This window comes from Populus alba, chromosome 7 (assembly GCF_005239225.2).
Source record: "Populus alba chromosome 7, ASM523922v2, whole genome shotgun sequence".
In the NCBI taxonomy this organism is placed as follows: domain Eukaryota; kingdom Viridiplantae; phylum Streptophyta; class Magnoliopsida; order Malpighiales; family Salicaceae; genus Populus; species Populus alba.
Window position 1 is genome coordinate 9,514,686 of NC_133290.1, and position 21,134 is coordinate 9,535,819.

Here is a 21,134-nt window from a genome sequence, read left to right on the forward strand (position 1 = left end):
TGATGTGTTTTTTACTTTTTGTCGAGACTATAAAATTCCTATAAAAAAAATAAATAAATTATGAACACTAATTTTTAATAAATACAATGTTAAAGAACCAAAGAAAATAAAATAAAACTCAAAATAATTAAAGGACTGGAAAAAGAAGAAGAGCATTGTTAATTTGTAATCTCAAAATAATATAAATAATGTTTACGAGGAGAGTCACAGGAAATTCATTAACTCTTTTAGGTTTTTGTTAATTTGTAATCTCAGGGTACGAAGAATGGTTTTCTAGTTTAATGAGGAGCCCATATAATGAAGATCGCTATGGCTCCACGTGGGGCACTTTGTTAGAAGATTCACATGGGATTGTTACTTCTAAGCTGAGCCCGAAACTGATGATTTAGAGCGTGTTTGACAGTACAGAAGTGGTTACTTTTTAAATAGTTTTTTGTGTTGAAATACATGTAAATGATAGGTTTTTTATTTTTTAAAAAATATTTTTGACATCAGCATATCAAAACGATCCAAAAAGTACAAACCGCACTCAATTTTAGCAAAAAAAAAAATTCAAAATTTATAAAACGCAGGTACAAACGCAATGTCAAACGGTGTCTAACGCGTTTTCAAAAAATTTAATTATTTTTTTTTTTTAAAATAAATTTTTTAATATATTTTAGATTGTTTTGTTATGCGATTTCAAAACTTATTTTTAAAAAATAAAAAATATTATTTTAATATATTTCAAAATAAAAAAAATACATTAAAAAATAATTACAACTATAACATGGAATTAAAGAGATTGTAAATTTGTGAGGTATTGTATGTGTGCTTCTACAAAGCTGTTATAGAACCAGTTTACTTCAGTTGAAAGGAAAAGAAAATCTACATTCCAAACTCCTCGCTCAACCTACAACGCTTTTTCGTCTTCAAAGGCATAGTTCATGTCCCTTACAAAAGTCTTAATGGAATAAAAGAAGCTTCTCCAGGCTCTAACTTTTAACTTTTAATGTAGCTTTATTACTATGGATTAAAACAATAAAATTATAATTTTGTTTCTATAAATATAATACAATTCCCCATGGAAATGGAAGTATAATAGTTTTTTTTATTATTATTTATATAGTAAATAGACTAATATACTTTTGAAGACAAAGATTAACACACTTTGGAGTAGAGGCACTTTCAATTTTTTTTCATTTTAGCTGCTTACTAAAATGATCATATTGCCATTAAATTAGAAATGCCTTTGCCTTATTTTTTTTTTTTTTTAATTATCGAGTTTGACCAGGAGCAATTTAATATTTTATCATATATAATATATTATTTATTTTGAAAAAATTGATTGCATGTGGGTGCCCTGTGTTCTATAAATAACTTGTACAATGCTATTCCACGGCCAAATCTGGGCTTCCATGACAATGTTTTAATCCTCGTAACATTGTTTCTATTCTTGGATGGCATGTTTGGCAAATATATTTCAGGTTTTTTGCTGGTGGCTATTTTTTTCCCTCTTTGGTTCCTCACTTCTCCATGGTTTAAGAGCTTTTCCTTTTACATTTTCAAAGCAGTATTTTTATTTTTTTTTTTTTGTAAATTTGGTTCAAATTCTTCTTATTGCTATTTTTTTTTTATTTTAAACAACCCATAAAATTTGAATTTTCTTCCGATTTAACCCTCATTAAGTTTTTTCACCTTTCAGATTTGGTTTCAATTTTTTTAAATTATGAATGTATTTTTAACAAATCTTTTAATTAAATTATCTTTTCAATGACACCCCTTAATATTTTACATCATTTTCTTAATTGATTTTTTTCTCAATCCCTCAATATTTTAGTTTATTTTATTTTATATTATATTTGATATTTATTTTTTTTATTGCTATTTGTTTTTTAATCTTTTTTTTTATTGAAATTTTCTTCTTTTTTTTTCTTTTTATCCCTCAATATTTTATTAATCAGGATTTTGTTAACTTTTTGGGTCATGAGTTTGGAATATTTAACTGGGTTGACTTAGATTTTTTTTTTAATTTTCATTTTAAAATTATTTTTTTTTTATTTCATCATTCTATGAGTTATATGATTTCATGTACAAGATAACGAGTTTTACTTGTTAACCCAACTGACTAGATCCAATATATTTTTTAATTTGTTGTTGTTGTCGTCTTATATTTTTTATTATATTATCAAATTAATTAAGATTTAACCTGATTTTTGAATTTTTTTTATTTTTTTAAAAATATTATCATCATATAAATATCTTTTTCTGTGCTTAAAAAAATTTGTTCCACTAAACTAGTAATCACTAGACGTACTGATAAATGAGTTTGCTTTTTATACTGCCATTTCATATATGAATATAATAGGAGATTGTGAAAATGAACAATCTTTTTGGAATGTATTTAGATTTCGTGTGTAATTGACCAATCCGTTATCCAATCCAAGTTAAAAGAAACTTAAAAGAAAGAAAAAAAAAGATTGAATAAGAACACACAAAATTTAGGGGGGGAAACGCTATCGAGTGTAGGTGGAGCTGGTCTTGATTTCGTTGTTTTACATACACTTGTGTTGAAATTGGTAGGTTCCCGTAGATAAGCTAAGTGTGGCTTTTTTATTTTAAGGTTTGCGGTTCTTTCCATTAAGATCAAAAGATTATTCTTCAAATGTTAATTCAAAATTTAGCCCAATCTCTTTCAATATTTAGCCTCATGGGCTAATTACTTTGTATGATCAATAGTTATAAAAACTTGATCCGATACAATATCTAGATTATAAGTTAGATAGATTAATTCATATTAATTTTTTTTTATAAGAGAAGATTTTTTTATAACAAATATTAATTTTTAAAAAAATTAAAACAAAATTTTTCTATAAAAAATTATATAAAATAAATCATTGATTAGGTCTCACTCATTTTGTCATATCATCTGAGTTTAATTAAATCAACTCTCTAGTTAGTTCAAAAACAAATTTGATTTGAGTCAAGCCAGATCTAATTTAAGTCAAGCCAGACCTAATTCAAAAGATAACCTTGTAGATCCATTGGGATGAGTTGAGTTTGGTAACTATTGTCACATTTTGCTTAAATGTGTGGGAATCAATGAATGTTGAAAATGAAAAATAAAAATAATAAAGTCGCCACTTACTAATTAAATTTTTTTAGAAATTTTAAAAATTAGACACTAGTTCTAGATATTTAGGTATTGTGTTAGTTATGTTTAAGGGAAGGGAAACATCACTCTTATCATATCATTTCAAATGCAAGGTTATCTTTGTTATGTTTTTCTAAATTTATTTATGTTATTATATTCTGAGCTTATTTGTGAATTTATTTTAAAAATGATGTCAATCCTAAAAATCAAGAGACTCATAAAAAAAAAAAAAAAAAAACTTGACATTAAGTCTTAAAATTATGTAATTTCATTGATTTATGACAATTCTGACATTAATCCTAAAAACTAAAAGATTTCATCGGTTTAGAAAAAAATTATGATGTTAATATCTAAAAATAGAAGAATTTTCTATTTTAGAAATATTATGATGTTAATCCTTAAAGATAGACAATTTTGTCAATTTAGAAAGAAAAAAAAAGTATGCCTTTAATCCCTAAAGATAGCCAATTGAAAAAACTTTGACGTTAATCCCTAAAAATAGATGATTGTGTTGGTTTAGGAAAGCTTTGATGTTAATCCCTAAGATAGATGATTTCATTGATTTAGAAAAAAATGGGAATTAATCCTTAAAAATAGGTGATGTCATTGGTTTATAAAATTCTTGAAGTTAATCTCCAAAAAGAAAGATTTCATTGATTTTACAAAAAAAAAAAAAAAAAACTTTGATTTCTTTCAAAAAAAGATTTTGATAATGAATGAAAATATCCTAAAACAATATATTAGACCCACCTTAGAATTTTAAAAGGGTTTTGGAATGTTGACCCATAAGGGTTTTTTTTAATATGAGTTAAATCTCAATAAGTTTTATAAATAAGTTATAAAACTTTATATGAAAACATGTAATATGGTAAAAATGTTTTTTGTTTTTCTCTATTTTGTTTTTTAGAAATAACAACATGCAAATGAAAATATCAAAATGACACAATAATTAATAAAATTGTATGAAATATTAAATAAATACAAAAATATTTTTTTTTATGTGAGAGACTTGGCCATAACGCATGGGATTTGAAACACATTTTCTAGCATGATCATAAAGACAAGAATAAATACAACAAGCATATGAATAAAAATCCAAGATAAAAAATTAATCCTAAAAATAAAACATTTTAAGTCTCATATTATTCATTAATGTATATCATCCATGCAAGAAAAAACACATGTCATGGTTTTTTTTTATCATTCATAATAATAATAATAAAAAAAAAAGCATGCAACATTTGAATTAAAGTTTTATTCATGCACCATTATCTAAAAAAAATGTATCTCAAAAGTTTACCTGTTATCATTCCAAGTCTAGGTTACAAGCAAATCTAAACATATTTATTCTTCTTCTTCTTCTTTTTTTCTTTAACATAAAAGACATGCAAAGCCCAAACTAGAACAAGGATATTCTATAAAAGCGCAAAGTGAAGCTTAACAAGTTCATTCTTGACAATTTTGCTTCTAAAAGTAGAACAAGAAACATAAATACCCATAACAGCAAAAACAAAATCATTCTTAATATATCAACCCTTAATATCAATCCAACATTCAGAGAATTTAATAGATTTTGCTAAAAAAAATGCTTATATCACACATTAAAAGCATACAAAAATAAATATCATAATCTCTAATAGCCTCTTTAATAAATTTCCTTTTAGATAAGGAACCTACTGTATATATTCCTTGATATTATAATAGGAAAAGATTAATACCAGGTCAAATAATCTCCAACTTATTAGGTATACCTCTCCCAGTTTTCCCTTTCTTCTTTGATATCACTATGAAATTCAATTGTCATTGCAACATCATTATCATGGCATATGGTTCCCAATTTGGATCCCATTGACATAGTATCTTAGCCTCATCAATAAAGTTGAGCTTGCTTGGAGTCATTGATTCACCGCGCATGTGCATTCATCAAAGGAGCCCACTAAGTTTGAACTATGCTCTGGTTTTACAATTCCATGTCCTTTTTAAGAGTAATCTCTTTCCATTTCTCAATTGCATAGAAGAAGTAGAGCGTGTATCCCTTGTTTATGGCCCATGCATTTTGCCTGCTGATATCACAACTCATCAGGCCTATATTTTTATTTTTATCCGTAGCCCAACCATCTTACCCATTGTTATCAGAGCCCAACATACCCATGTTTTCTTTATAATCTATCATGTGTTCTGTAGATATATGCTTAGTCATTCCTAAAGGATGATCATTATCAATACTTTGAAACTCCAAAATTTCACGAAACAGGTACTCATGGTACAATGCCATAGTTATATTAGCCTTGTGATCAGGACCACTTGTCACCTCCAATCTGTCAAACCAAGGTTTAATGATAATGTCAATATCATCAACGTGTTGTTTTTTAGATGCAATAATTTTAGTTGAGGTGGGGCCAAATTGTTTGATGTTGTCATCTTCATCCGAGTCTGATTTCAAATCTGAGTCAAACTTAGGAGTCACCTCCATGAAATGTCTGGTTAAAGCAAGGTTTGGAAAACACTAGAGTTGAATCTTTGATACTTTAATCTCTATTTTTTCATCATCAATTTTAAGTTAAACATTTTCATTCAAAACATCATTTTGTTTAGTGGTTATAAGAAGACTTTTAAGTTAAACATTTTCATTCAAAACATCATTTTGTTTAGTAGTTATAAGGACACAAACACCCTCCAAAAAGCTTTTAGTTATACTTGTCATATCATAGCCAATAATATTCCCATGAACTTCCAAGATAGAGGAGATTCAGCTCATCTTCCATACCGTCATTGGTAATCCCTGTATCTTAACCCGTTTAAACATATTAGTGACTCTATCATTGGTTTCCATGGTTGAATGACCAGGAGTTTTATTGACTTTTCACAAACTTCTTAACAATCAAAATACTTATTTGCCTCAAATATCAAAAAATTAATGGCTTGGTGGACAAGGGCTTTTTTTATTATTATTGTCTATGTCCAATGTAAATATGAATTTAACCTTGGATGGGACAAAAAAAAAAAAAACTTTGCATTTAGGAATATTTTTATATTTTCACATGATTATTTTATGTAATTCATAGGGTCATGGGGGATTTTTTGGTATTTTCACATTAACTTTTGAATACTTAAATCAGAAAACTGGGAACACGTGTTGATAACACAGCAGCACATGGGTTGCGTCTACGTCATTCAATGACACCACCTGATGGACAAATCCAGCCTTCCACCATCTTCCTAGATGTGCAACCCATATTCTTTTCCACATAGAGTGGTGTGTGGCGAATTATGGTGGCCAAATGGTCACCAATAGTTATTTTTTATTTTTTCCCCTTCTTTTCTCTCTTCTGATAACTAAAGTAATCATTATCCTTTTTATTTTTAGTTTGTTAATTTCAATCCTCATTCTTTTCATTTCTGATTTCTTTTTTAGAAGTTTTTTTTTTTTTTTTGCAATTTAATCCTTCAATTACACTTACTAATATGTTTTATTTTTAGTTTCACCTCACTCTTTTAATTTATGATTTCGTTCTTATTGCTTTTATAGCTTCATTCCTCATTCTTTTAATTTCTTCTTTCATTTTCATTCCTTTTAAAGAAGTTTTTTGTTCTTCCATTTAGTTCTTCAATTACAATTTATTATTATTTTTTGTTTTTAATTTCAATCCTCATTCTTTTATTTTATTTTTTTCTTCTTCTTCCTTTTATAGAAGTTTTTTTTTGTTCAATTTAGTCTTTCAATTACAATTTCTCAAATGTTTTATTTTTTCATTTCAATCCTTATTTTTTAAAATTTTAATTTTTTTCCTTGGCCTTTTGTTGATGTTTTTTTTTTTTCAATTTCATCCTTCAATTAAATTTTTTTTTTCCAGTTTAACCCTCATTCTTTTGATTTTTTCACTTCAATTTAACCCTCCAACTGGAAATTTTTATTTGTCCTCTAATTAATTTTTTTTCAATTTCTCTTTTTGGTTACTATTAATGATTTTTTTTTCTGTTTATTTACATAAATGGTTATCGATTTGTTTAATTAAATGCTTGCATAGGTTTTTTTGATTTATACTTTGAATTTTTTTAATGTAAAAAAATACATTAAAGCAATCTGTATATACCTAATTTATTTTGGAAAAAAAATTATAATCCAGGATGAAGTGCAGATTAAATAGCTAGTTTATCCATAAAAGTCGTCAAGACTTTACCCATGCAGCATGATGTTATTTTTTCCAACATCATAGACAACAATAATAATAAATTAAAACATGGCAAACACAAAACCAGCTTGGTAACATAATGCTTAATATGAAACCTTTGTTCAAGATTTCGTTGAGAGTGAACATGGTCTTCCTTTTTACCAATACCAAGAAGACATTTCATGGAATGACTGATGTCATTTCATTTGAAATTAAGTCTAGCTTAGGCATGGGTTAGCAAACACTTAATTTGCAATAAAATGAGGACAAAAATGTTTCTTTCATGTATTAGAAAATAAAATGTCTCGTGTTTAGACGTGGGACATATTGACCAATATTGTTTGCTATTAATAAAAAGTCAGTATTTTCCGCCAACATATAGATCAAATATCAGCTCAAGGGGCATGGCACTCGGCTCCAAACACATGTATATAAGCAGCACGTCATGCATATGTTATAATAATAATAATAATAATTCACGATTTTTCAGTCTGATGAGATCTTGGACTTGTCTAGTTTGGTAGTCATGAAAAGTCTTCAATGGTTAGTGAGGCTACTTACCAGGAGAAATTAAGATGTCAAGATTAGGTACCAAATGGTAAGAGGACTTGTTAATGTTAGTTTCCCTAACAAAAGACTTAGCTTAAATAATAATGTTTTATTGTAAATTTCAAATGGTTAGACTTGTTTTGCTAGACTTTAAGCAGGTTCGCATGGGGTTTGGCACATAATTTATTAGTGCAAGTGTCGATATTCTTGTCATGTTCAAAAGGCACCAAACTACTGACCAGCTGGTGACCTAAATCCTAATACCACTCGCTCTTGATCTCGATCTCAGAGGACTAATCTTCACAGCATTCCACTTGCTGTTTTGTAATTAATGGAATAATTAACTGGATTATTATGAAATAAAACCTTAATCCTATGAATCATTGTTGTTTTTTCTAGTAAAAATCTAGGATGTTCTTGATATTTATTCAAGGGCTTATATATATATATATATAGAAAAATTGGTGAATTACCTTTGTAACGGGCCAATATTCTCAATCAAGAATATTATATTATATATGATATGCTATAAATGAAAGGAGCTGTCATGTATAATGTCATGAGCTGTTAATTAAATTAATTGCTAAAGAAATGTATAAATACAATATTGAATAATAAAAAGGCGTTTACTTCTTGTATTGTAGAGAAAAAAATCTTCAAATGAATTATAATTTTCTTACAAGATTTGATGGCTAGTGCCTGCCTGGATGTCATGTGAGTCTAATGCGAACCATGCAAAGTCTTTTTTTTTTTTTTTTTTCCTAACCAATAGAATTTCCTATAAGTGGATGATAATTACTTTTCTAACTTATTCGGAAGTTTTTATCAAGTTATTTCATTTGATACTCAAATTATAAATCAGAAGCAGTTCCCATTGGAATCAACAACTCAATTGAAACATTAAATTAATATATGGATTTGTTTCATATTTTTGACGAAAAAATCCAATTATTAATTCTTTTATTACAAAAAAAAAAGAGTTTGAATTTTATTATTAATTTATTAATTAGCAATTATTTACTTTATTATAAACAAAAAGTTTTAATTACATAGTTCAGTCTTATATGAATCACATGTATTTTATTAAATTGAAAAGATGAATTTCGTCTCATCAAAACAATTTAATTTAGTAAGGTCACATGACTGTTAATTAATTAAAAAGAATGAAACAAAAAGAAAAGTATATATCTAATTTAATTCCTGATTGATTGTGATAAAGGGTGTGGCTTGACCAATGCAATATATATAATTCTGAAATCAAGTTAGAAAATGAAGAGGAACTTGGGCACAAAACAATATTTTTCTTCTTAGAGCATGTACCCTCTAGCTTAGAATCATTAGCTAAATCTGTTTAGCTCATATGCATTAAAACTCTGCGCGCGCGCGCATTGAATATTTTTTAAAAATTAATTTTATTTTTTTATTTTGTTTTGTTATTCTTTTTTCTATTTTTTTCTATTATTACTAGAGTTTTCTAGTTTTCTCTTTATAAAATATTGTAATAACTTTTTGACAAATAAAAAAAATTCAATATTTGAGAGTCATCCACAATTATAGTATTTTAAATCTTTAAAAGTTTTGACTTGTAATAAACACCGTTATTTTTCATTCATGTCTATGTCAATTAGTATTAGATTTCAAGATTCATGGTGGTTTTGGTTAAAAGTCTTAAATAATGTGTATTAAAGCTTAACCATTAATTCATGGTACGTAGTTAGATGTTGTGTGGGTATTAATAAACATGTCTGAAAAGGGTTGTAGAATAGGATGAATTTATGTAAAAGGAGCCGAGAATATTCCTCCTCAAGAGAGAGAGAAATACACCTAAAAGCTATTATGTTATTTTTATCTATGTCAATTATTGTTATTGACAATCTTAATAATGAAATTCACGATGAGGCGGTCCACAAGAAAAGTATTGTATTAAAAAACTTAAAAAAAGATAATCAATATAAATATGTTACGTATCCATAATATATTTATAGTGGAGAAAAGTTTTTTAAATGAGGTTTGAACTCGAGAATGAGTTTCTTCACACCTGCTAAAACTGATGTAGGAGGTTTTATAAGAAAATAAATATTGTTTTTAGTTTATTTTTTTTTATTTTTTTTTTATCTTTCTATTCTATATTGTTGTATTTTTTCTATTTGAAGAGAATAGTTTTTATTTTATTTTTTTTCTATTCAATATTACTATAATTTTCTAGTTATATATATAAAAGATTGTAATAATATTTTGAAAAACAATAATGTCCCTATAATTATAATATTTAAAATATTTATAAATTTTAATTTATAACATTATTCTTCACTCTCGTTGGTCGCGTGGAGACAAATCTCCCTAGCTAGTGTGAGACAAAAGTTCTAATATATATAGAAAGAAAACTTAAAATGAAGTTTTTTCTAGAGAAATGATGGAGCAAATTTTATGGTCTATATTAAATCACGCTTGTAGAGCCATATTTTGCAACTTGGTCAGCCATATTTTGCAACTTGGAGACCAAATTTCATGGTCTGTATTTTTGTAGCTGAGGATGCTGTCTGGACTGCGGTTGAATTGGTTTTTTCATGAAATTTTAACATTTTTTATTTTTAATTATTTTTTTATGTATTATGAATTATTTTAATTTTTTTAATATTAAAAATAAATTTTACAAAATAAAAATAATTATATTAATATATTTTTAAATAAAAAATACTTTTAAAAATAATTAATTTCAATTACACTATCATGCCGGAAGAGTGCTTTTTCATAATAGAGAATTCAAGTGAAGTATGGTATTCGGTATTCACTTTCCATTGTTTAGAAAAGATTCCCATCAAAACTCACACACACACACACACACGTACGTATATATGTTTTTTTTTTTTTTTAATGCTTAGCTATCCTTTCTTTTCTTTTTCCTGGGTTCTATGAACATGATGAATGGATCGATTTGATGAAAAATTCGAGACTAAATACCATTTCTCAGAAGAAAAAAAATCAAATCCCTCGTTTCCACCTCATTAATCATAGAGCAAGTCTATGGAATAAAAAAAAACAGAAAAAAGGTGACAGATATAGGATTACTACCTGCTAGGTATATTCTATAATTAAATCACCTTGAATTGGCAAGAAATCCTGTGACAAAACCTACCAAAGATGATTCCATGGAAGACACTACATATGATGTTAAAAAACCAAAAATCAAATGGCCCGACATGGAAAGAAAAGCGGTATTAGGAGAAGGAATCCACAGATATGGGTGGTGTACATGATATATAGATGAGAAAACTCTTATCTGTGGATAATACATATGGATGGCTAGGATTATTTACCCACTTGGTCAACCATGGGGCCTCCCACATTGAATTATGTTCTCACTGGGAATAAATTCTATTCCAAAAATGATGAGAAGTATAGAGGAGTGAGGTTACTGGAGTGGGATAGTCTGCATTAATACAGGACAACGCGTAGTAACTAAATGTTTGAATTATAGATATCTAGTGATCTTTTTGGATATCCTTTTATTTATTGCCCCAAATAACATCCTATTTCATGGCGTCATCACCCTGCGGGCTCTAGGTCATCTCTACATGTTCATGTCCCCAAGGTATAACATTATTCCGCTATATAAAGAGAGAGGAGGTGATGGCAAAGAGTCTCCAACAATCCATCGATTCTTCTTCAAATAGCTACCAAACTTGAGGGGGAGAGAGAGAGAGAGAGAGAGATCATGGGAAAAGGGAGAGCACCATGTTGTGATAAGAGTCAAGTGAAGAGAGGACCATGGAGTCCTGCTGAGGACTTGAGGCTTATAGCTTTTATTCAGAAACATGGTCATGAAAACTGGAGGGCTCTTCCTAAACAAGCTGGTCAGAAATCTCCTCTCTCTCTCTCTCTCTCTCTCTCTCTCTCTCTCTTCTTGATCATGGAAAATATTCATCATGCATTCTTAAGTATCGTTCTCATTGTTCATCTTACATGATCATTCCCTTTTGCTGAGCAAACAAATTGATTTCTCATGCATTCAACAACATTCCCTTTTCATTATTCATAATTAGCAGGGGGAGAGGGAAGGGCTCTCCAAGAACAAGTATTTGGCTGTTCCTTGCCTTGAGAGTTGAAAGAGAAACATTTCCTAGCTTGCACTGATTGTTTTTATCAACGGCATCAGAGTTTCTTTACACTGATTGCTTCTCTAAATCCAGAATTCAAATCTTTTTCATCACCTATTTTGATCCACAAACACTTGTTAGCCCTCGGTTTTTTTTTTTTTTTTTTTTTACTGAAATTAATTATGTTACCTTTTTTTTTTCATCGACTTAATTCAATCCAGTGATTTTTCTTTCTTTCTTTTATATATATATAAATAAAAAGAGCTTGGAGTTTTTTTTATTTATTTAGAAAAGGGCGAGGTGGATACCAGTTGAGTTCTAGGATTATTGACTTCAATCCAACAGTTAAAGCAATAGTTTTGTCTTGTCTTAACTCTTTCTTTTTTTTATTATTATTATTACTATTCTCTTCGATTTTTTCCTCTTCTTTTTAGGTAGATGCATGTATGTCCACTCGCACTAGGCATGAAACGAGGGGCATTTGCCGTTTTATTGTTTGTTGACTAATGGCTATATTAATGTAGTAATCAAACAATACTAGGAAGGCAACTTTGAAACGCTTTTTGAAATCAAATGATCAAGGGAAATCATTTAGTATGCATACTATACATACCATCATTTTCATTTCCAGCCTACAATATATATAGAGAGATTATTATTTTATACTATGAATCCTTCTACCATTTATATAATCTGCCATTCATTGCCAACTCCTATGGATTGGGTTATATGGAAGAAGATCACCAACATTACAACCTCGATACCAATATCTTTAATATCATTCTAGATTCAGAAAATCACCTCTAGATGTTTTGAGAAATTTCTAAGAAGAACTTGAAGAAAATGTTTAAGAAAAGCCTCGATCGAACCATGTTTTCCAAGGCACTTTTGTGTAGAGATTTTAGTAAAACATGGAAGATTTGGCACGGATATATATTTCGATTGGAGGGGAATAAATCCATAATGAAATTATGTATAGAAACAAATATTTATCAGTTATAATTTTCCGCTACTTTTACCTCTATATATATATGCCTAAAACCAGACTCAGTTGTTTGCAGTGAGATTTATTTGTTTTTGTAGCAATGGTGGTGTCTGCGTTAGCAAAATATCTATTGTAGTCTCATTATTACACTTTATATTTCATATCTTGCCTAGTTGGGATATTCCCAATTTAGATTCAAGGCCAGGCAGCAATTGATGGTCACATCAATATGCTATAGGTTGCCAAGATTTCCAAGATAATCTTGTTTAAGAAAAAAAATATATAATAAGCTAATCTTGTTAATTAATCCAATTCAGCCTAAAGGAAATCGGAAACAAATGCTCACCTCGTTGAAAGAGTTGCAAAAGTTGAATAAGTAGCTAAAGGTAGAGCCTAAATGGCCAATCTAACACGCAGCTTGGACTTTGTTTGCTTTTACTATTTCATGTAAACACGTAGAAAAAAGTAGAGGACTAGAAGGGAGGGAAGATTTCAACCTCAAGGTGGGGGAACAAGGGAAATCGATGATGTCGTTGTGAAGCCAAGAATTTATAGCATTGAATAATTCTATACTTCATTTTTTTATATAAAAAAAAGTTAAAAAAAAATCTTGCCGTTTTGTAGGGTTGTTGCGGTGCGGAAAAAGTTGTCGATTGAGATGGATTAATTACCTGAGACCTGACGTTAAGCGTGGTAACTTCAGCGAAGAGGAAGAAGACGCCATAATTAAGCTACATCAAACTTTGGGAAACAAGTAAACTACTTCTCCACATAACACTAAATAAATCTTGACGGGCGTTTTACCTTTAATATCTTATATAATTAGTATTGTATTTGTAATAACAAATTAATTATAATCTTGCAGGTGGTCAAAGATTGCATCTCATTTGCCTGGAAGAACAGACAATGAGATTAAGAATGTGTGGAACACTCACTTAAAGAAAAAACTGGCATGCAAAGACGATGGTGAACATTCTGAAGGAGATGAGTCAAAGGGATCCTCCTCAACTTCCTCGACCTCCTCTTCATCTAGCACGATCATGTCAAGTGGAAAAAGAGCTTTGGAAATGGAACTTGATGAACAAAAATATCAAGGGTTCTCAACGAAGAAGCCTCGCATCCTAGAGAACGAAGAGGACTCGTCACCAAGGGGAGTGTCTAATAATCAGTTTAAACCAGCCATGAAACCAAACGAATTATCAACTTCCTCCTTTTCTAGTAACAATTCCAGCATCACCAACTCTAGTCAAGCTGATGTTTCCGAGCCAGATGGTGAAAAAACGGGTTCGTTTTTTAACTTTAGAGGACGTTATAGTGTTCGCAACTCACTAGAGGAGGTAAACAAACCAGAAGAAATGGTGGCCGAAATCCCATTCGAGTCGGATTACGATTTCTGGGACATGTTGGACAGCTTAAGTTCCTTCCAGTCCAGTGGAATTCAGCTGCAAAATGTTGAAGCTGGCCAGAGCTCAAGATTTGGAGATGCATATAATAATATTGCAGAAGTTGAAAATAACAAGTGGCTCCGTTACTTGGAGAATGAGCTTGGTCTCGATGCAACCAAAGATGAAAACCACAATTTATCGAAGAATGCTGCGGAGAGTACAATAGTCCCTGAGAATTTTCAACATGGCATACCACTCAAGCCAGCGGAAGTCCATCCAGGGACAGTTGGAAATTTCCATTTGTGGCCTTCTTTATGAAAACAAAAGGGGAAAAAAACTGTCATGTGAACCTATAAGTAGGTTAATTTAGGTCTTTCAAAACAGCAGCAGTAGTTTGTAGAGATTACAAGTATGTGACTTCTCTTTCAATACACAAGTTTTTGGTATTACTGATCACATATAGTCATCGAAGGCTTGTAGCTTTGGCATCGCCAGAATTGTTGCTACCTGTGACTTTTTATAATTATGACTGTAAAAAGTACTGTACTGGGTATCGTTAAAAATGCTTCTTCTTCCTTTTCGTTTTGCATTGTACTATTTTTATGCTATGATAAAAAAAAATGCTTTTATTTTTTTCTTCTGGGAAAGGCCCAGAGAAATCTTAAGAACCAGTTTACCAAACAGGGCCATAAATTAGGTGATATTTGATAGATCAATGATGGAGACATTCTTCAGAGTTTATGGAAGTGCCATGTATATTAATTGAATTATTTTGTTTAAACATCTCAGTGGGTTGGTAAAATCTCTTACTCACCCACTATTAAGAATTCGTGAGACATTAGATGGCTGTGTGTCCCCACGCCTTGAAAAATGGTGGGGAGGATAAGACATGGATCCACCAACAGCAAGTCCCATGTTTGACCTCGAAGTAGATTTTACTGACAAAAACAGAATCAAATTGGAAATGACACAAGTCGCCAAGCAAGCAGCCTCATCAACAAGAAAATATCAGCTCAAGAAAGTCTGTGCTTTGTGTCTGCTGTGGAATATGAAGGAGCGTACAGTAACTAGCTCGTGTGCCGCCCCGGCAGACATGAACGCTCTGGAGGAAATCTCAAATTAGTTACTGAAACATAGAACTAAATTGCAAGAAATATTGATAGTTTTGATTCAATATTAACAAAGTTGATGAGAGATCGATTGTCAAGGTCAATACTAGCGTAACACGGCGGGAGGCGTCGACATCAACATCACAAGAAAATATAAACCTCTTGGAATCAGAACGTTAACCTCCAAATGACTGAGATAAGTCTCCTTGTTAACAAAAATTAGTGTTGAGAAGGACAGAAAACTGTAGGAAGAAAAAAGTCAGATAAAAAGGACAGAGAACTAACAAACACTGTTCTGCTAAAACATACTGCCATTACATTTCTGTGGCGTCACCATGGAGGAGGCATATGACACTTCTTAGATCAATGCTAGCCTCATGCCCGTGCTCCTCCCTGGTTTTTTTTTATCAACACAAAAGGAATTAGGAAAAGGTAGCAAGATTTTCATGAGAGATCAAATTTCCCATCATCAATTGTCTATATAATTAAGTGATCGCTATCAAATGTTTCTTTGTGGGTTGGTAATCTTTTCTACATGTTAAGACAAGATTTTCTTGTGTTCCCACAGCTTGGAAGAATATGCAGAGCTCTGAACTCTTCATGGACTTCTCTGGCAAAACAACAAGTCAAAACAAGTAGATCAGCCCACATATATTGGTGCACCAAACCACCAACCTAGAGCGAGCCTGTGGTCTCATTTGAGCTTGGGGGAGGGAGAGAGCTGCAGAGTTTAAGGTGAAAGGTTAATTAAAAAGCAAAAGAGGAGCAGCAAATGACAGAATAGCATCACCGCTAGGGATCGGAAATCAAGTTTGAACCAACTCTTGTTTTCTAAGCAGGAATCTGCCTGCCGGCCTTGTTTGAGAACGCAACGCACCGCAACGCAAGCCTTGGAATTTCTGCAAAGGAATATAGTATCATATCGAATGGAAAGAGAGCGTTTGTGGGTCTTTAAATCAATCACTTCCAAACAAAGATGTCTTAGGGTTGGTTCCCACTTACATTGTACCAACATTCAAATCATTTGGTGGTCCAATATTGAGGCTCGGAGATTACATGAATAATATTGGTAAGATAACCCATGTAATTCACCCAAGTATTTCTTTCTTTCTTTCTTTCTTTTCTGAAAAATTATACTTTATATTCTATCATTTATATTATATGTCAAGTAACCAACCTCGGACCTAAAAAAAAATTAAAAATTCAAAGTATTTATAAATTTATTATTATATTCATTTTAATAACTAAAAACCTTCAAAGCCTCAAACATAAAAATCATCATCCATAATTCATAATTATAAATAATTTCATCCATGATACCCTAAAACTTAAACTTATTCTTTCCTTTAGATTCTCTTTCAGGTAGTGAAAATCTGATAACAATTATTTTTTAAAATATATTTTATAATTTATATATAAAGTAACTAACCCCATCAAAAACAAAATCAAAAATATCTTAATATTTACAGATTTACTATTATATTCATTTTAATAACTAAAATATGTAACGCCTCAAATATAAAAATTATTGTCCATAATTCCTCAAATATAAAGGAATCTTCATTCCTTTGGATTATCTTTTATCTTTTGGACTATTGTTTTTTAAAATATTTATAATTTTAAAATATAATAAAAAAATATTTAAAAAATATGTTTAAAAATCAATATATCTAAATAATTTAAAAAAATCTAAAAAAATTAAATTTTTTTTTAAATGACAACGTCACCTCGTCAACAAATACACCCATTGGAACGATCGGAATTCTCACGTATCGTCATCATTCTAAAAAACTCCAAAGCCTCATTAGGAGTTGTCTCTTTAAGAAATCATTGCAGTCCAAGAAATGTTGTCTCTCTCATACATTTTATCAAACATTCCATGTACACAAATCTCTGTCTGGAATTTTCATAACAGCCCAAGATCTGATGGAAAACCATGCAATGCTCTTTTCATAATAGCTCAAGATCTGATGGAAAAAAAGAGAAGAACATAAGGCTTCCATCCTCAGATGTTGCCCAGACCACGCCATAATCCAGTGGAAAAACAAGAAACACATTCGTAACTCATCGCGAGCAGCCATAAAAATCACAAAAATCCCAACTGAAGCACAGTGAATGAAACTAAAAAAACAGTCACTCACAAGGCATCAAGTTGCTTCAACTTAGATAGAGAAAAGCAGTGGCGGAAACTAAGGGGAGGCCAGCAGGGGCCCGGGCCCCTGCAAAACTTTTTTTTTTTTTTAATATAATAAATAATAAACTTTTAATATTAAATTATTATTTTATTAGTTATATTTGATATTAATATTGTATCTCCGTATCTCTATATAAAAAGGCCACCTCAGCTTTTTAATTTTATTGTTTTCCTTTACCGTGTCTTCCTTTTTCTTCTCTGTTGCAAGACTGGATCCCTAATACTCTAATAGACTGCATCCCTAACCTAATAATATAAAGCACAAAAGTTAAAGCAAAGCTGCTGCCAATTAATTCTTCATCAAGGTAATTTTTTTTTTTTTTTTTTATGTTTGTTAAGAATATATATATATATATATAATTCTGCTATTTTTTTTTTTCAAATCTACTAGTTTTACCGTTTTTAATTTCTTGTTATAGTGAATATTGTTTTTTTCTAATTAATTGGATATATTTCATGGGTTTGTTTGTTTCGATTATGCTTGGATTTTTTTATATTTTGTTTTTAACAGAGCCACCAAAATTATCAATTTTTTCTTACATGTACTTTATTATCACCAGGTCCAATATACAATTAGACACGATCTTTAGCCAAATTGAGTTCTTTGAAGAGCGTCTACCCAACTTTGATTCAGTGTAAGTTTTCTTATTTAGGAACCAGTAATCCCATTTTTAATGTTAGATATGCTTTTATATATCAATTTTTTTTTTAATATGTTAATTTTACTTTTATATGTTAGTGTTATTTACATGTAAAATTTAGTTTTGGTTCTGATTTATTGCAACAACACATCGTTATTTGTATTTATTTTTTAAATAGGAAACAATAAAAATTTATGATGTTTTGATTGTAGGTTGAACCATGAACAAAATAAGAAGAATTGATTCTTTTTTTGAGAAAAAAAGGAAAAATATTGATAACTCACAACCTAGTGAATCAACTCCAATGTGTAATGTTGAAGTTATAGTTGAACAACCCCAATGTGCTTCAGTTTATGAAGAACCTGCATTGATTAATGAGCAGCCTCCATCTAGAATTGACACTACTCATCTGATTAGAGATCCAAGCAATCGTCCTCAAATTTGGGAATACCCGGTTAATCAACAAGATGAAATTAGAAGGGCATACATTAATTTGGGGCCATATCAACCTTTGATGTCTGAATATCCGCTAACTGGTAAGAAACATCCTCGTCGATTTCAATCTCATTGGTTCAAAAGTTATCCATGGCTTGAATATTCAGAGAAAAATACTGCATTTTGTTTCCCTTGCTATCTATTTTCAAGTAAGTCATCTGGAAAGCCAGGATCAGACACATTTACTGTTAAAGGATTCAATTGTTGGAAGAAAGTTAATGATGGGGAACGATGTGCTTTTTTAACTCATATGGGAAAAAGTCCAAATTCAGCTCATAGATTTGCTACCAGGTGTTTGGAAAATTTAAAAAATCAGTCATGTCATATTGAGAAGGTAGTTCAGAGGCAAACTACTCAAGAAATTCTAAATAATCGATTGCGTATTAAAGCTTCAATAGATATTGTTCGTTGGCTCACATTTCAAGCATGTGCTTTTAGAGGATATGATGAACGTCCAGAATAAAAAAACCGAGGTAATTTTCTTGAAATGTTGGAACTTTTAGCATCATACAATGAACAAGTAGGTGCTCTTGTTTTGGATAATGCTCCACAAAATGCTAAATACACCTCGCATCAAATTCAAAAAGAAATTTTGCATGTCTTTGCTAGAAATGTTCAGTCTTCAATTCGTCATGAGATTGGTGATGCAAGATTTTGTTTAATTGTTGATGAAGCTCGAGATGAATCCAAAAGAGAGCAAATGGCCCTTGTTATAAGGTTTGTTGATAGAAGTGGATTTATACGAGAACGATTTTTGGATATAGTTCATGTCAAAGATACAACTGCTTCAACTCTTAAGAAAGAGATTTCCTTTGTTTTATCTCATCACAATCTTGATGTTCAAAATATTAGGGGCCAAGGGTATGATGGTGCTAGTAATATGCGTGGAGAGTGGAATGGATTGCAAGCTTTATTCATTAATGATTGCCCTTATGCATATTATGTACATTGCTTAGCTCATCAATTACAATTGGCTCTTATTGTTGCAGCTAGAGAAATATCCGATGTTCACACTTTCTTTCAGAACTTGATTTTTATTATTAACATTGTTAGTGCTTCTTGCAAGCGTAATGATGAATTACGGGCTTTTCAAGCAGCTACAATTGAACATTTAGTTGATATTGGTGAGATTGAAACGAGTAAAGGAGTTAATCAAGTAGGTGGTTTGCAACGACCTGGAGATAGCAGATGGAGTTCGCACTTCAAATCAATTTGCAGTTTGATAAAAATGTATGGGGCAACTTGCTTGGTTCTTGAAAACATCTCTTTAGATGGATCTACTTATTCTCAACGTGGTGATGCGGCCTTTTCATTTAAGTTGCTAATGTCATTTGATTTTGCATTCATCTTGCATATAATGAAAAATGTTATGGGAATTACTGATGTGCTTTGCCAAGCTTTGCAACAGAAATCTCAAGACATTTTAAATGCTATGCATTTGGTGACTACCACAAAGACTTTAATTCAGAAGTTAAGAGATGATGGCTGGGAAACTCTTTTAGAAGAAGTGACATCATTTTGTAAGCATCAAGACATTGAAGTTCCTGATATGGATGCTTGTTTTTCTAGTGTGGGACGATCTCGCCGTAAAACAGAATCAATAACAGTTGAGCATCACTATCGAGTTGATATATTTACAGCTATTGTTGATCAACAGTTGAAAGAGCTAAATAATAGATTCAATGAGCAGGCGATCGAGCTTCTTAAGTTGAGCACAGCTTTAGATCCTAAAAATAATTATAAATTATTCAGTGTTGAAGATATATGCTTACTTGTTGACAAGTTCTATCCTGAAGACTTTTCTGACCAAGAAAAAACTCATTTGAGATTTCAGTTGCAGCATTATGAGCTTGATGTACCCAATCATCCAAAGTTAAAGAATATGTCATCGATTGCTGAATTATGTCAAGGATTGGTTGAAACAGAAAAATCAACAATTTATCCACTCGTTGACAGGTTGATTCGACTTATTTTGACTCTTCCTGTTTCGACAGCAACTACTGAACGAGCTTTTTCAGCGATGAAGATTGTTAAAACAAGACTTCGCAATCGGATGGAGGATGATTTTCTTGCAAATTATTTGATTGTCTATATAGAAAAAGAAATTGCTGAAAGATTCACAAGTGATATGATAATTGATGATTTCTACTCTATGAAAGAACGACGAGCACAATTAAAATAAATATGTAAGAATCATTCTTTATTATTTTTTACTTTATTTTAAAGTTTTATCAAACATAAATAATGTATCGCTTTAGCTAATGTTTCTTATATATTTTTGTATGTTTATATTTGATAGGTACAAAGACCAACAAAATTAAAGTGATGAATACATTATGAAGGTGAAATTAACTTCATAGCTTTGACTCAATTT

General features: G+C 30.5%; 1 protein-coding gene and 1 pseudogene across 1 annotated transcript; both read left to right on the forward strand.

The window, feature by feature from the left end:
* The first annotated feature begins 11,339 nt into the window (after positions 1-11,339).
* On the forward strand, positions 11,340-14,897 carry LOC118049602 (transcription factor MYB58). The gene is made up of 3 exons (XM_035059638.2): positions 11,340-11,708; positions 13,561-13,690; positions 13,802-14,897. The coding sequence occupies exons 1-3, from the start codon at positions 11,570-11,572 to the stop codon at positions 14,637-14,639; spliced, it is 1,107 nt and encodes a 368-aa protein (XP_034915529.1). The 5' UTR covers positions 11,340-11,569; the 3' UTR covers positions 14,640-14,897.
* A 3,672-nt stretch (positions 14,898-18,569) lies between these two features.
* On the forward strand, positions 18,570-20,942 carry LOC140955766 (uncharacterized; annotated as a pseudogene).
* Positions 20,943-21,134: the final 192 nt, after the last annotated feature.

Coding starts and splice junctions, on each gene's coding strand:
- LOC118049602 (XM_035059638.2), top strand. CDS start 11,570: ATGGGAAAAGGGAGAGCACCATGTTGTGATAAGAGTCAAGTGAAGAGA. Junction 11,709..13,560: donor GGCTCTTCCTAAACAAGCTG/GTCAGAAATCTC, acceptor GCCGTTTTGTAG/GGTTGTTGCGGTGCGGAAAA. Junction 13,691..13,801: donor CATCAAACTTTGGGAAACAA/GTAAACTACTTC, acceptor ATAATCTTGCAG/GTGGTCAAAGATTGCATCTC.